The sequence below is a fragment of the Lepidochelys kempii genome, chromosome 1, assembly GCF_965140285.1.
Source record: "Lepidochelys kempii isolate rLepKem1 chromosome 1, rLepKem1.hap1, whole genome shotgun sequence".
Lineage (NCBI taxonomy): Eukaryota > Metazoa > Chordata > Testudines > Cheloniidae > Lepidochelys > Lepidochelys kempii.
In genome coordinates this window covers 242,541,660-242,554,446 of record NC_136380.1, presented here as the reverse complement: position 1 = coordinate 242,554,446, position 12,787 = coordinate 242,541,660, and the positions used below count along the sequence as shown (strand labels likewise).

Below are 12,787 nucleotides of genomic sequence, written 5' to 3'. Positions count from 1 at the left end.
CAGAGGAGATGGCTGTTAATAATGACTACACAGAATAGGGGATTTTTAGAAAATTAATAGAAAAAATAAGACTCTCCAATTTCTCTCTACATTCCCCTGATTAATTGCCACATTACATATGTGTCATTACACAGATCAAGTCAATCAGCTGGAAAATTTATTCCACCTGTGACAGTCAAACTTCAATTTCATGCCTTGGGATTTGAACTGAGGAAATCCTTTTATGGAAAAAAATGGATAATGTGATTAATTCACACTCCTTGGTGATCTCACACTCCTTTTGAGTCATGATTCTTGCAATGCTTGTGTGTTAGTGTCTGGTGTTAAGTGTGTAAAGCAATTAGAATGTGTGTAAAGCTCTTGCTGAAGAATGCCATTAAGGATTGAGAGATGAGGTAAGTTGATGGCAAAAAGGAAGAAAGCACTTTGAAGGTAGGAGTCATTCAAACTGATGTTCATTCCAAATTAAAAAGATGGTGTAGCAGATACTGATCAAAAGGTCTATCCATTGACCACCCTGTGTACTGAGAAGGGGATAAAGCTTAGGAAAATGAGTGTGCTGAGTGTGTTTTTATCATTTTCACAGACTAGAAGTTTGCCAAATTAAGGCAGTTGTGGGTTGCCTGTCTGTTAAACACACACATGTTCTTCAGCTTCCATGCCACGGCAGAGAAGCAAAGAGGAAAAGCTACACAATATTATGAAGATAATGTGGTAGCTAGAGGCCTCTCCTTCCATGTGTCCCAACAGAGAAGACTCTGTCAACCACAAGCCCTTCATATATACCCCAGCAGGGGAAAGAGTGTGAGAGTAATAAGTGCCACCCAAGCCAGCAATCCCTAGTGTGATAACATTTTTAGCAGAGTGTTCCATGTATACTAGAAGGGGAGAGTGTGCCACAGCCCTTCCCACTTCTTATATGCTAAAAAGAGAAGGTTTGTTGGCCACAGAGTCCATTTTTTATTTTTGCAATTGTAAAATTTAGTTAATTTATTCAAGTTCATTAATGTAAGAGATTGATAGCATAGGAAGCCAGCTTTGTTTTTTCCAAGAAATTGTTCTAGCCATGGACATCTATACACTTCTGCTAAGTACTGAAGAAAAAGGACTTGTATACATGGTGCATTAGTCTGCTCTAGAGGGGCAAATTCTAGTGCACACTAGTGTGTTGTGCACTACATGGTTTGTGTGAACCCTGCTGGCATGCACTAAGAACTCTACTGTGCATGTTGATGTAGCCCCATTTCAAATAGTACTACGTTAATGCTCAGTAGGGAACTTTTAATGTTCACCAGCCACGTCCACATGGGCTAGTTCATGCATAACGCACTAGTGCACACTAGAATTTATGTCCCTGTAGTGCAGACTAATGCACTGAGTAGACAAACACATACTAGAGGCCATCAAAACATTTACCACACGTAACTCAATGTTTATACTGTAGCATCTGAACCTAACCCAAATTACTGGTGATGTTTAATTATACTTAACTCAATGCATGACAGCAGTATTGTATACATGCTCTCTTGAAACATAGCACTGCCTCTACCAGTATGTAGTATATCTACAGCTGTACTCTGTGCTCAGAGATTGCAAATCTAACAGATGTGCTTTACCTGTGAACACTGACAGTCTTCTCTGTAGCCTCACTGCCTTACCTTCTGGATTCTTTCCACGTATCCTTTCATTCCTCATAGGTGCTCTTATTCGTCTATTTTGGATACTCTTTTCTTCCTTTCTTAGAGTATGCTCATTTTTTATGAGCATCAACTCTGCCTCTTCATCCTTCTTAAGTGTTAAATTCTGCTAGCCATTGGCAAAGCGAGTGCCATAGTTGGTTTATTACTGCTCATTGTTACCAATAATAGTATGGTTTTATGTATGCTAACATAAGAGTGATTGGCTGAGTGGACTTGTAGGCTCTAAAGTTTTACGTTGTTTTATTTTTGAATGCAGTTATTTTTTAGTACCTTATTCTACATTTGTAAGTTAAACTTTCATGATAGAGATTGCACTACAGTACCTGTATTAGGTGAATTGAAAAATACGATTTCTTTTGTTTTTTACAGTGCAAATATTTGTCACCAAAAATAAATATAAAGTAAGCACTGTACACTTTGCATTCTGTGTTCTAATTGAAATCAATATATTTGAAAATGTAGAAAACATCCAAAAATATTTTAAGTAAATGGTATTCTATTATTGTTTAACAGTGCAATTAATCGCAATTAATTTTTTAATCACACAGTTAATCACAATTAATTCTTTTAATCGCTTGACAGCCCTAGTATTATTGTTTTACAACATAACATTTCAGAGATCACGTGGTGTTGTGACCTCATTCCTACTTGATTCCCGAAGTTGCACTGGACTTTCATTTGAATCAATCTGTTAATTTATCTTTTTTTTAAGACCCCACTCCTCTCCAGGAGATAAGAAATTCCATACCTTGGATATTTCAAGGGCCTTGTTATCCTAACTTGATGGAATAAAGGCCTTTTAGACTTTCTCTTCATCTTTTTATTGCCCTCTCATTTGCTTCTAAGGGTCAAGCCATCTTCTCTCAGAGAAGTTCAAAATAGATTATGTAGCGTATATCAATGTGCTATCATATGGTCTTCCAAATATTCAAGCTCACTCCACTAGAACATAAGCTGTGTCCTCTGCTTGCTTCAGGAACATTCCTGTATGCAAAAATTGCAAGGAAGCTATGTGGAATAAACATCTTACTTTTATTAAATACAATGTTTTTGACCTGGTTGCAAGATCAGATGCCAAATTTGGTAGGTCAGTGTTATAAAATTTTTCAGTTAGTGATAGTCAGTGCTCCTCAGTCCCACTTTCCACATGAGTTACTGTTTATCAGTCACTTTGAGTGGGGATCCGCACGGACACATACTCGAAGGAGAACAGTTACTTACCTTATAGCAACTGTGGTTCTTTGAGATGCTGTCATCCAGGTGTATTCCAAAATGCACCTTCCATTCTCACTTTTTGTTGTCCTCCTTATCTGGGATTCTAAATTAGTGGGAGAACTGAAGGGATGGCTGCATCTGGTCTGTCCTCTATACCTTTGGCAGGGGGACATGAGACATTTCTATTCCAAAGATTCTGATCTTGCACACATGGGATACATGGCACACCTACAGTGGGATCCATACAGATGACAACATCCTGACAAACCATGGTTACTATAATGTAAGTAACTGTTCTTTCCAAGCCTTGCCTGCCTGCTGGATTAATACTGCACCTTCTCTGCTATAACTCCATTGGCTCTGTTGAAAGCGTGTCCTAGTGACTTGACTACCGTCGTGTAGGTAGCAGTGCCATAGCAGTGAAGCGAATATTTACTACTGTCCCAGTTTTTAGTAAGCAATTTATGAACCTGATAATTTTGTCTTGTGTTTTATTATCTACCATTCTGCTTAGAAGTCGTCTCCTTCCCACCTTCTGTCTGAGTTCATTGCCAGCTTTATCATATAGTCCTTCAGCTTGACATGTCACATCTCTCATTCTTCTGTGCTGTCCTATTCCAGACTAACATAGATTCCATCCCTTGGAATGTCTTCTGCCCATTACCCTTCTCTCTAATTCACACATTTATTTCATTAACTTGTTTTTCACTCCATGCTAATTTGCTATCCTCAAGATGTCTTGTCTTTTATGTTTTATCAACAAGCACAGAATAACTGATCTTTCTTGATGCATCATTCCTCTTCTTCCTGATTTTGGGATGATGAGACTCAGATTTCCAGCTGGAATTTTGTAATCTGTAGGTCTAGGATGAATTAAATGATCACGATTGAAGTGTAGCCCGATTGTATCATCTTCCTATTACCCTCACATATCAAAGAAAAGCACAAATAGAGACATATTTTCTAAAACATTCAAAACAGATGGCTCATTTCTGTTGATAGAGATTTGGGCTTTTCAGCAAACCACTTGCAAGAAGGACTTCATTAATTTAAACCAAAGGAGATTGTTCCTTAAGTTCCTTGACTGTCTTGTTTCTTCTCTGTCTTACAGTTGGACAAGTTCTTCGGCTAGTGGTTTGGTTTCTTTACCAGCTGTGGTTTGTGAACCCAAACATCTTGGTTTCTTTCAGGCTTCTGCCATAACTGTTGTGGCTTATGGTACTGTGTTGAAGTCACTGGTCATTTTCCTACTCTTTCACCATCCAGAGCTCTTGTAGTTCTTGTCTGCCTGTTGGAGAACAGACATACAAGCCTAGAAGTTTCTGTGAACAATGAACGAATAGTTGTGACCGTTAAAAAGAATGGACTTAGGCTCAGGTACCCATCTTACGTCCATGAGATAGATACATGTATGGGAATAGCTGAAGAAAGGCAGGGTGCATTGCTCCCAATACTATTAGGATAGAAATTGGGAGAAGAGGAAATTACACAGAACATGAGACTAGCAATATGGGGAGCATTAATAAGAGAATGAAGTCATTTCCAATACTAACTGTGAAAATAGGTTTGTGAGGGGAGTTACTAAAATAAGAGCTGATAAGGGCATTCAGCCAGTCTAGAAGCTGTACTTTCCTGGCTGGTAAACTCTGTAATTTCTGAGAGATGCACCAGGATTCAGTTCCAGCTCACAGTAGCCTGGCCCAGGCAATCAGACCACATTCCTCTGCTTAATATAACACAGGGATGAGCCATGTTACTTGGGATATTCATTTGAATGTATAGCTTGCAACCAAAGATGAGTCCAAGAGACAAGGGAGTCAGATATACAGTGGATTTCATGTGACATTGCTTGAAAAGGCTCATGAGGCAGGTGAAGTGTTAGAAGAGCACTGTGCACACAGACTATCAGAAGGAGGAGAGACAGATTCATCTCACCAATGGGCAGGAGAGTTGTAATTCCTCTGAACAGGAAAAGTACAGACTGTGTTCCCTGGCGGTTACTTAAGGAAGGGTTTCTATTTCTGATCAATACTATAACAGACTATAAGGGACAAAAGAATACAGAAACTGTGATAAGAGCACACACATCTACAGATCTCCAGAGTGCAAATGCAATGCAATTGTTATATTTGCAGGTAAAGGCTGTATCTGCTACTGCTCCCTCTTATTCTTTGTAATGGGAAGGAGGAATAGGTGAAATACCAGAACAGTAAAGAAAATTAATATTTAACATGGACTGTGAGGTGTGGTCTCTGGCTGCTCACAGTTACATATTAGAGAATCAGCTGCAGGAAAGTGTGTGATGGAAAGCACAGTCACCAACTGACTCTCCTATTTCTTTCTTATCCCCCTTTTCAAAGTCCCTCTCCATCATGCAAAAAGGATCCCATCAACATAAAATCTAATGAAGTGTGTAGGATCAGAACTTTCATTTGCCCCCAGGTTACACCCAGAAAACTTATGTGGGGAAGCAAGTATTTAAATCTGTGGTTTCACTGCACAATCTGCAAAGAGTTTTTTCAGGGTGGCTGTCCTACCATTTTCATTAGCCAGGGGGAACACTTTCACTCTTCTATGCCAGTACTGACACACACTAAATATCTCACAAGTATAGCTATCCCCACCCCGTGGTTTGTTATGTGTTTTTTTGTTAGTTGTATTTAGTGTTGAAAAGTAGCCTTTTTAACTTGAAAACTGTTACAACTTAAAGGAACTAACAAAATGACATTTCCCAGACCAAGTAGTTCCTGACACATTGAATTGCAGTGTGGAGCTACAGCATCACTGAAATCATGTGGTTAGCCACCCCCATTCCTCTCTCTCTCAATCCTGTTTTGTTCCAGAACCATATTGCAGAGCTGCCAGATTCCAAGATGATTTGAGAAGAGAAAAAACAATAGACAAAAGGAAATATGTTTGAAGTTGCCATGATCTGATCTCATCTTGCCCTTAAGTCACTAACTTCTCTGCTTTTCCTCAGTTAAGAACGAGACAGACAATTAACAGTATGGAGCATTACAGAAAAGGGAGATCCGGACCACTTGTAATGTGTGCACTGTGATACTAGCATTTGCGGGAGGGGGTTCACTGTAAATGTTATGAATGCTCATGAAAGTGACAAGTTGACAGTAGAGTCAAATTCAGGCAGGTCTGGCTGTGTGCAAACAGCCCTCTAGCTCTACCAAAGCACCTCAGTCCTGAATTATAGTTCTCCCTGCTCTTCTAGTAATAATACACACACACACACACACACACACAATTCTGTCAATGTGCCTCAGTTCTGACCTGTAGCAATCCCTTCTGTTCCAAACTTGGTTCCCCATTTAACTCAGGCAGTACTTCTCAATTTTCCCCTGTTGTTCAGATCCCCACAGCCTTTTGTACGTGGAGACTGCCAGTGGGGTTAAACAAGTAATAGATTTGTTATGTGGACAAACATCTGTGAAAAGCTAGGGGTTTCTAAAACACATTAAAAATCCTTAGCATAGCAACTCACTGCAAGTCTTTTTGATTCATCTTCTTCCTGGATTTTACTCTCTAAACAGGGAGAGTTGATGGAGAACGCAACTTTCCTTCTCTTGTGTTTTCCCTGTTTTTCCCCCCAAAGTCTGGATTTTTCCCAAGATGAAGGGAGTGAGCTCTGGAAAATGTTAATCTGTGGGATTTGTTCATGGTGTATAAAAATTTCAGAAAGAATGTTTTATACATATGATTTCCTGATTCACTCTGGCAGAAAGGATACTGAGAAAGGCAGCTCTGCCAAAGCAGCCAAGATCCCTTCCAACTCCTCGCATGGTTTTTTGTTCATTTGTTTTGGTTTTGTGAGGAGTGTGTGATGGAGGGTAGATTTGAACCCATTTTTCTTGTAAAAAAACAAATTTACAGGAAAGTGAACCTGCCCCTGAGCTTCAGTGATGCAGCCTCTCTGAAGAAACCAAGTGTCTCAATGCAGCAGCAGCTGAACTTAGGTCAGGCAGTGTGTTTTTGAGAACTTTCTTCTGTTTCCATTTAAAATAATGAAAGGAAGACATCAGTGATAAATTGCTACGATTTGGGGAAAACTTTGCACTTCCTGTGCCAAATTCATGCCTTGTATAACTCCACTGAATTTAGCGGTGTCACTGTGGCTGGATTTGAACCCTTGCAGTGATTGCTGAACAAACTGGAATCCTCTGACCAAGGAGCAGGATTAATTTAGGCCCTCATGCAAATATTTCCAGACAATATCATTTTGTTTTCTTGCTTTTTCTCAACTCTTTCGATTGGAGAAAGAAAAACATTCTGGCTTGCATTTCAGCAAATAGCCACAATCTCTCTTTCTGATAATATTAATATCAAATCACAGATGCATTTGTTTTCTCTGGGATTGCAGCCACCAGCTAAACTCTCCACCCATCCCCACCTCCCACTGCACTCTTTTTTTTTAGGTCTTTTTCCTTCTTACACGCTCGTTAACAAGCAGCTATGATTGTCAGATGCCTCAGATTTATAGACACTCATAGCCTCATCCCTGTCTGCTAGTGTTCAGTGATAGGTTTCAGGAGTACATTTGCTGTGCAGCATATTTGCATCCATTTGAAGCAAGGTTTGAACATCAGAGTGGCTGAAAATAATTTCCTATCCCTGCATACCTCTCTCAAAAATAGCTGATAGGTGGGGGAAGGCTGTCCTCAGAAGGCCAGCCTCAGCTTGGTTGCATTTCAGGCATGCACTGTCAGATCTCTTCATTATTTTGGAACTCCTTTTATGGATTACATCCTTACAGGCTACTAAAAGAAACCATCAGGTGGGGATCAGTCCAAAACTCTGTAGTCCAGGATAGCAAACTGTATATAGTGTGTGTCATGAATGGTTTCACTCCTTGGAAAGCTCCTGTTCCCTCCATTCGTTTTCCTGTTTCTGCTCCACTAGGCTAAAAGATCAATTATATTTCTGATCTCACTTAATTTTATTTTGACCTCAAGAATATCTCCCAATTTCACTACCTTACCTTGGTTTCATTTATTTCTGTCCTTTTCGTACTTTGTGTTCCTTATTATAATGATTTTGTGTTTGAGTAAAACAGGACATGGGGAGGGGGACTCAGCCAAGTGCATAGAAAAGAAGCTATAGACCCTCCTTCATCCCAGTATGCTATCAGTTCAGTGAATTATTTGATTGTGAAACTGAAGGCTCATTATCTGCTTTGTTCCTTTACGGGTATTACAACGTTATCCACATTAAGTATGCACACACTCTTGATAGCAGGACTGCCATACTGCTGAAGGGTTACCCAAAGCAGTCCTGCCGATGCCAAACATGAATATAGCAGAGTGTGCTGACTTTGCAATGCCAGTGTGATTCCATTAATTTTTTCTGTTTCCTCCTTCCATACACACACAGTCATATACACACAGTTGCACAAAAAATCATTACAGCATCTGATCAGCATGTCTGGTTCTGACAAGTGTGAGTGCAGTTACACCTACCTTAAAATATTTCTCATTTTCTACCCATTTATAGACAGTTACCATCACACTTGGCCCTTTCACACATCCTCCTACATATTTTTGCATATTTATGTTTGACGTCTCTCAGATAAACATTTGGACACCACAGTCTCCATATTTGAGGTATATTGGTTTCTCCCAGTAAAAGAAATAAGCAGACATTTGGATAGGTCTGTCCAACCACATTCAGTACAAATATCATGTCTTGTCTTATCCATGCTTCATGACTATCAAGTCTAAGACATGCTTTTACCAAAATAAAGCTATTAACTAATGTCACTATCATATAGGTTAACTGTGATATAGCAATAGCAACTCCACAGTAAAGGTAGCAGCAGCTATTTCATTCTAAGCCCTATTTTCACTCCTTTATATCTTTTGCAAAACTACATTTAGATTTAAATTTGTCTTGCTCACTCTGTCCAAAGTTAAAACTTTCTGGAAACTTTCTGGACAAGTCGTTTTTGAGTTGAATTTGCTTTGAAAGGCATTCCCACATTTCTTTGTCAGTTGATAACTTTAAAATGGTTTGCTCTTATTTCAGATTTTCAGGCATTTAATGTCTCCACTTTAACATTGTCGTGAATTTTTGTGGTATGTGGAGTAAATTTTCAACCTTAACTGTGCAATAGTGTTTTGAGCTTGAGGATAAAGAATGAGTGTGTGTGTGTGTAAGAATTGTTAAACAGACTCTATTCTGTGCTCTGATGGAAATGGTCTAAGTGTATCATTACAGTTATTGTAAAATCTACCCATGAAGAAGTTTGTGTGGAAGGTTGTTTTTTTAGGAGAGTATCCAGTTTTGAGAGCGCATTCTTAATCTTTCCCTGTTTGCTGCATAGGATGTTGATCAGGTGGTTTCACAGTTTCTTTGAGAGTGTGTGGCACACAATCTGAGCATAGTCTGTGTGATATGTTGATTGTAATGTATAGAATCAACATCCTATACAGAAAGCAGGGAAAGATTAAGAATGAGCTCTCAAAACTGGATACTCTCATAAAAAAACAACCTTCCACACAAACTTCCTCATGGATAGACATTACAGTTATTGAAGATTGGTTGTTTTGGAAAATATGTCCATGCCTCTAGGGAAGCCAGTTCATCCAGTGTTTCCCTAGAAAGCTCTACAGCTGAATGCAGAAATGTGACCTGGTTTATGAATCCAGTGCTGCTCTGCCTTTCCACTTAGCAAGTGCTCTTGCACCCTCTTGAGATAAGGTAGTGGCAGCTCTGCTGTGTGGGAAGCACATTGCCTTTTGCTAAGTGGCCGGCTCAAATTAGATATGGGAGGAACGCAAAGATAAAGGCATTTCCTACTTGACTGGCAGGATTTAATGAGACCCAAGGGAGAGAAATGATGGCTCTGTGAACAGCGCTGGGAGCACTGTTAGTTAATAACTTTCACATGCCTCATATGGCTAATCTCCACAAATGGAGGGACACCTCTTCCCAAGGTAAGCAGATGAGGGGGACAGTCAGAAATGTACTCTACTTCACAAGGGATCTTGTCCCTGAAAAATCAAGTTCAGTTTCCATACTAAAACCCATTATAATGATCAATCAGTTAGTTCTGTGACACTGACTTGTCAGCTTGAAATCCACACATCCCATGCATGCCTAATAGAATCTGTTATCTGAAAGAAAATACAAGGTAGTTAGGAAGTTTATTGATTAGTCACTTAATCATTAGACATTAGCTTGTTAATGTCCATATTTCTGTAAGTCATTATTTTACAGAAGATGATGTCTCCATTATACCTCAACCTGTAGATGAACAGAAGAGCAACAAAGATAGGGAAGACATCAAGAAAATCAGAGGCCTCAAGTCTGCCATTTTAGGAAATTCAATTAATCTCAGAAGTGGGTTTTTAGTAGGTAATAGTATGGAAGGTCTAAACTAGAAGAATTTGGGGGGAATGGAATGCTACTATGTCAGGTGTTCACTAAATAGACAAATTTGATGGATGTATAATGAACTGAAATTCAGTTGTATTTGGACATGGAAGTGAAACCTGAAGAATTGTGTTGCTACTGGAATATACCTTCCCACTTCTCTGTACAAGGGTGGATCAATCCTGTCCTGTTGTCACTTGCCGTGTTGACATACCACACCTATCAATTATACATACATATGTACACCTTTAGTGAATGGTACCCCCAAACTGGCAGATGGGGGTTCACCAGAACCTTATGTGCCCCATTCTATAGTTTGGTTAATGTCGTGTAATCTGAGTGCAAGAAGCAAATGCATAAATATGAGGTAAATATTCATCATTTTAGCTTTCCTGCTTTCTGGCCGGTCAAGTCATCCTAAAAAAGATTTCCTAGTCTCTAGTCGTCTTGTCCAGCCTCCCTCACCTGCATCTTTCTACTTCTCTGCTTCTCATCTAGGCCAGGGTTTCTCCCAGATTATTTCCTATGAGGTGTTATGATGCTGTTGATCCTAACGTTCTGCTGTAGGTTCCTGAGTGCTGCTGTGTCCACATCAGAAGAAGGATTTTGACACCCATTAACTACTTAGCTGTTGCTCTTAGCTCCTCTCACTCCACAGAACTTAATCCATTCAGTGTTGGAAACAAAAGAAGTGAGCCAGAACAGCCTTGTTAGAGGGGGTAGGATTCAATGTCTTTGTTGAAAGTAATACCAGCACCCTGTTTCTGTTGACTCAGAGATTATCAGGCTTCTCATTCATTAGCAGGGTCAGAGGTGTCCCATTGAAGAGACACCATGAGCCTGCTGACAAGCAACAGGTGCAGCCTCTGCCTTGTCTAAATGGGAACATTTTGACAGTTGGCAGCATTCTGGCAAGGCTTTGCAACTCTCACAGCTGGTGCATGTCAGCAGATACAGATTCAGTACCTCATTTCTTTGAGAGGAGGTGCACAGCCTGGCCCTTCCACTTCCTCAATTTTTGATTGGCCACATTCCATAGAGCCAGAATTCTGTTTGTTTAAATTTTAAACATACCTTTGAAAAAACCTAGAACAGTTGAAACCAGTATTCTAGTCTGAGCACAGTGAAAGACTCTGCATTTATTCATCTGGTCTCCACTTCTTGGTAAACAGTGACTCTTCAGAGAAGAGACTGGATGATTCAAAGGACTGGAAGTAAGAGCATAGATTAGATTTAGATTAGATAAAATAAAATAGAACTTGTTAGAGCTCTTCATTTTTAGGCCATCACATTAAGTTTTGCTCAGGTAATGACTGAATGTCTTCTCAAGACTGTTTGGTGGGCTATGTATTTGACATGGTGCGTAAGTCAAGTTTCTAATGTACAGGTGTCTGTATTTCAGAAACTTAACTTTTTAATTCATGCTAATTGGCATCATTAGAAGAGATCCCTTCAGAAAAGGATTGATGCATGTGTGTAAAGCAACATGGGAGGAGAATTTGTTCTGCTGTTGCCTTTGCTGTGGACAGACAACCTGTTCTTTGGCTAATACCAAACTTTATTCTCCAGGTCTATCAATCTGGCACCTTTTAGCAACACAAAATTCACTTTAAAAAATTAAAGCAGGGAGTTATGATAATTGGAGTGTTGTTGTGCAATAAACACACTAAATCTATACAGTTAATACTGTTTCAGTTCTCAGCTTACATTCTCTCTACTTTTCATACTAACAAGCCAGCCAGCATCACCATGCCCTCCCAATTGCTGTGTTTCTTCCTGCTTTAGTCCAGTGTAATACATTTTATAGGACAGAAGGGTTTGGGGGATTTCATTCAGTATTCTTTCAGCTTTTACATATTATGGGACGTTAAGATTCATAACTTAGGGATTGGTTTTTGACTTCTCAGTGGCTTGGGTCTCAGACCGACCCTGACTATTCCTGTTTTCTTATCTCAGATAATTCAGCCCCTTTTAGAACTTGACCAGAATCGCAGCAAATTGAAGTTGTACATTGGACACCTGACAGCCCTCTGCCATGACCGTGACCCCCTGATTTTGCGTGGACTCACCCCACCTGCTTCCTACCACCTGGATGATGACCGAGCAGCTTGGGAGAAAGAGCTGCAGAAGATGACCCAGGAACAGGTGAGCCTGTCTACTGGTCTATCAGTGGTAGAACCTTTGAAGTGTTTTTACAGATCTTGTTGATGTGACAGAGACGCTGTGAAATGAATCCATGAGAGGTGAATGCAGCTAGAAAAGGCTCATTCTTCAGTTGATTGTGGGAGGATGACTTTTTAAAACAATAGCCATTTAACCTTTATTAGATACTGTACCTGTTTTACAGTAATTGTGCCAACTGAGGGCATGTTGCATTCACTCGCCGTTAGGCAATATAATTGCTCAATAGGAACCATTCTGAATCTGTTCACCTGTATGTTACCTAAACTTTAATTCTGTAGGATGGAACGCTGTGAAACGTCACTACC

At 39.7% G+C, this 12,787-nt stretch overlaps 1 protein-coding gene across 16 annotated transcripts in view; it reads left to right on the top strand.

Annotated features, from left to right (window-relative positions):
• Nucleotides 1–12,787, top strand: part of ERC1 (ELKS/RAB6-interacting/CAST family member 1) — a 552,070-nt gene that overhangs the window by 499,722 nt on the left and 39,561 nt on the right. For 13 of the 16 annotated variants that reach the window (XM_073320483.2, XM_073320517.2, XM_073320492.2 and 10 more), the window contains one exon: nt 12,255–12,443. In XM_073320483.2, the coding sequence (XP_073176584.1) occupies nt 12,255–12,443 (189 nt within the window). Of the gene's footprint in view, nt 1–12,254; nt 12,444–12,787 lie in introns of those variants that run through there. The other 3 variants (XM_073320609.1, XM_073320616.1, XM_073320601.1) reach the window with 1 other exon arrangement.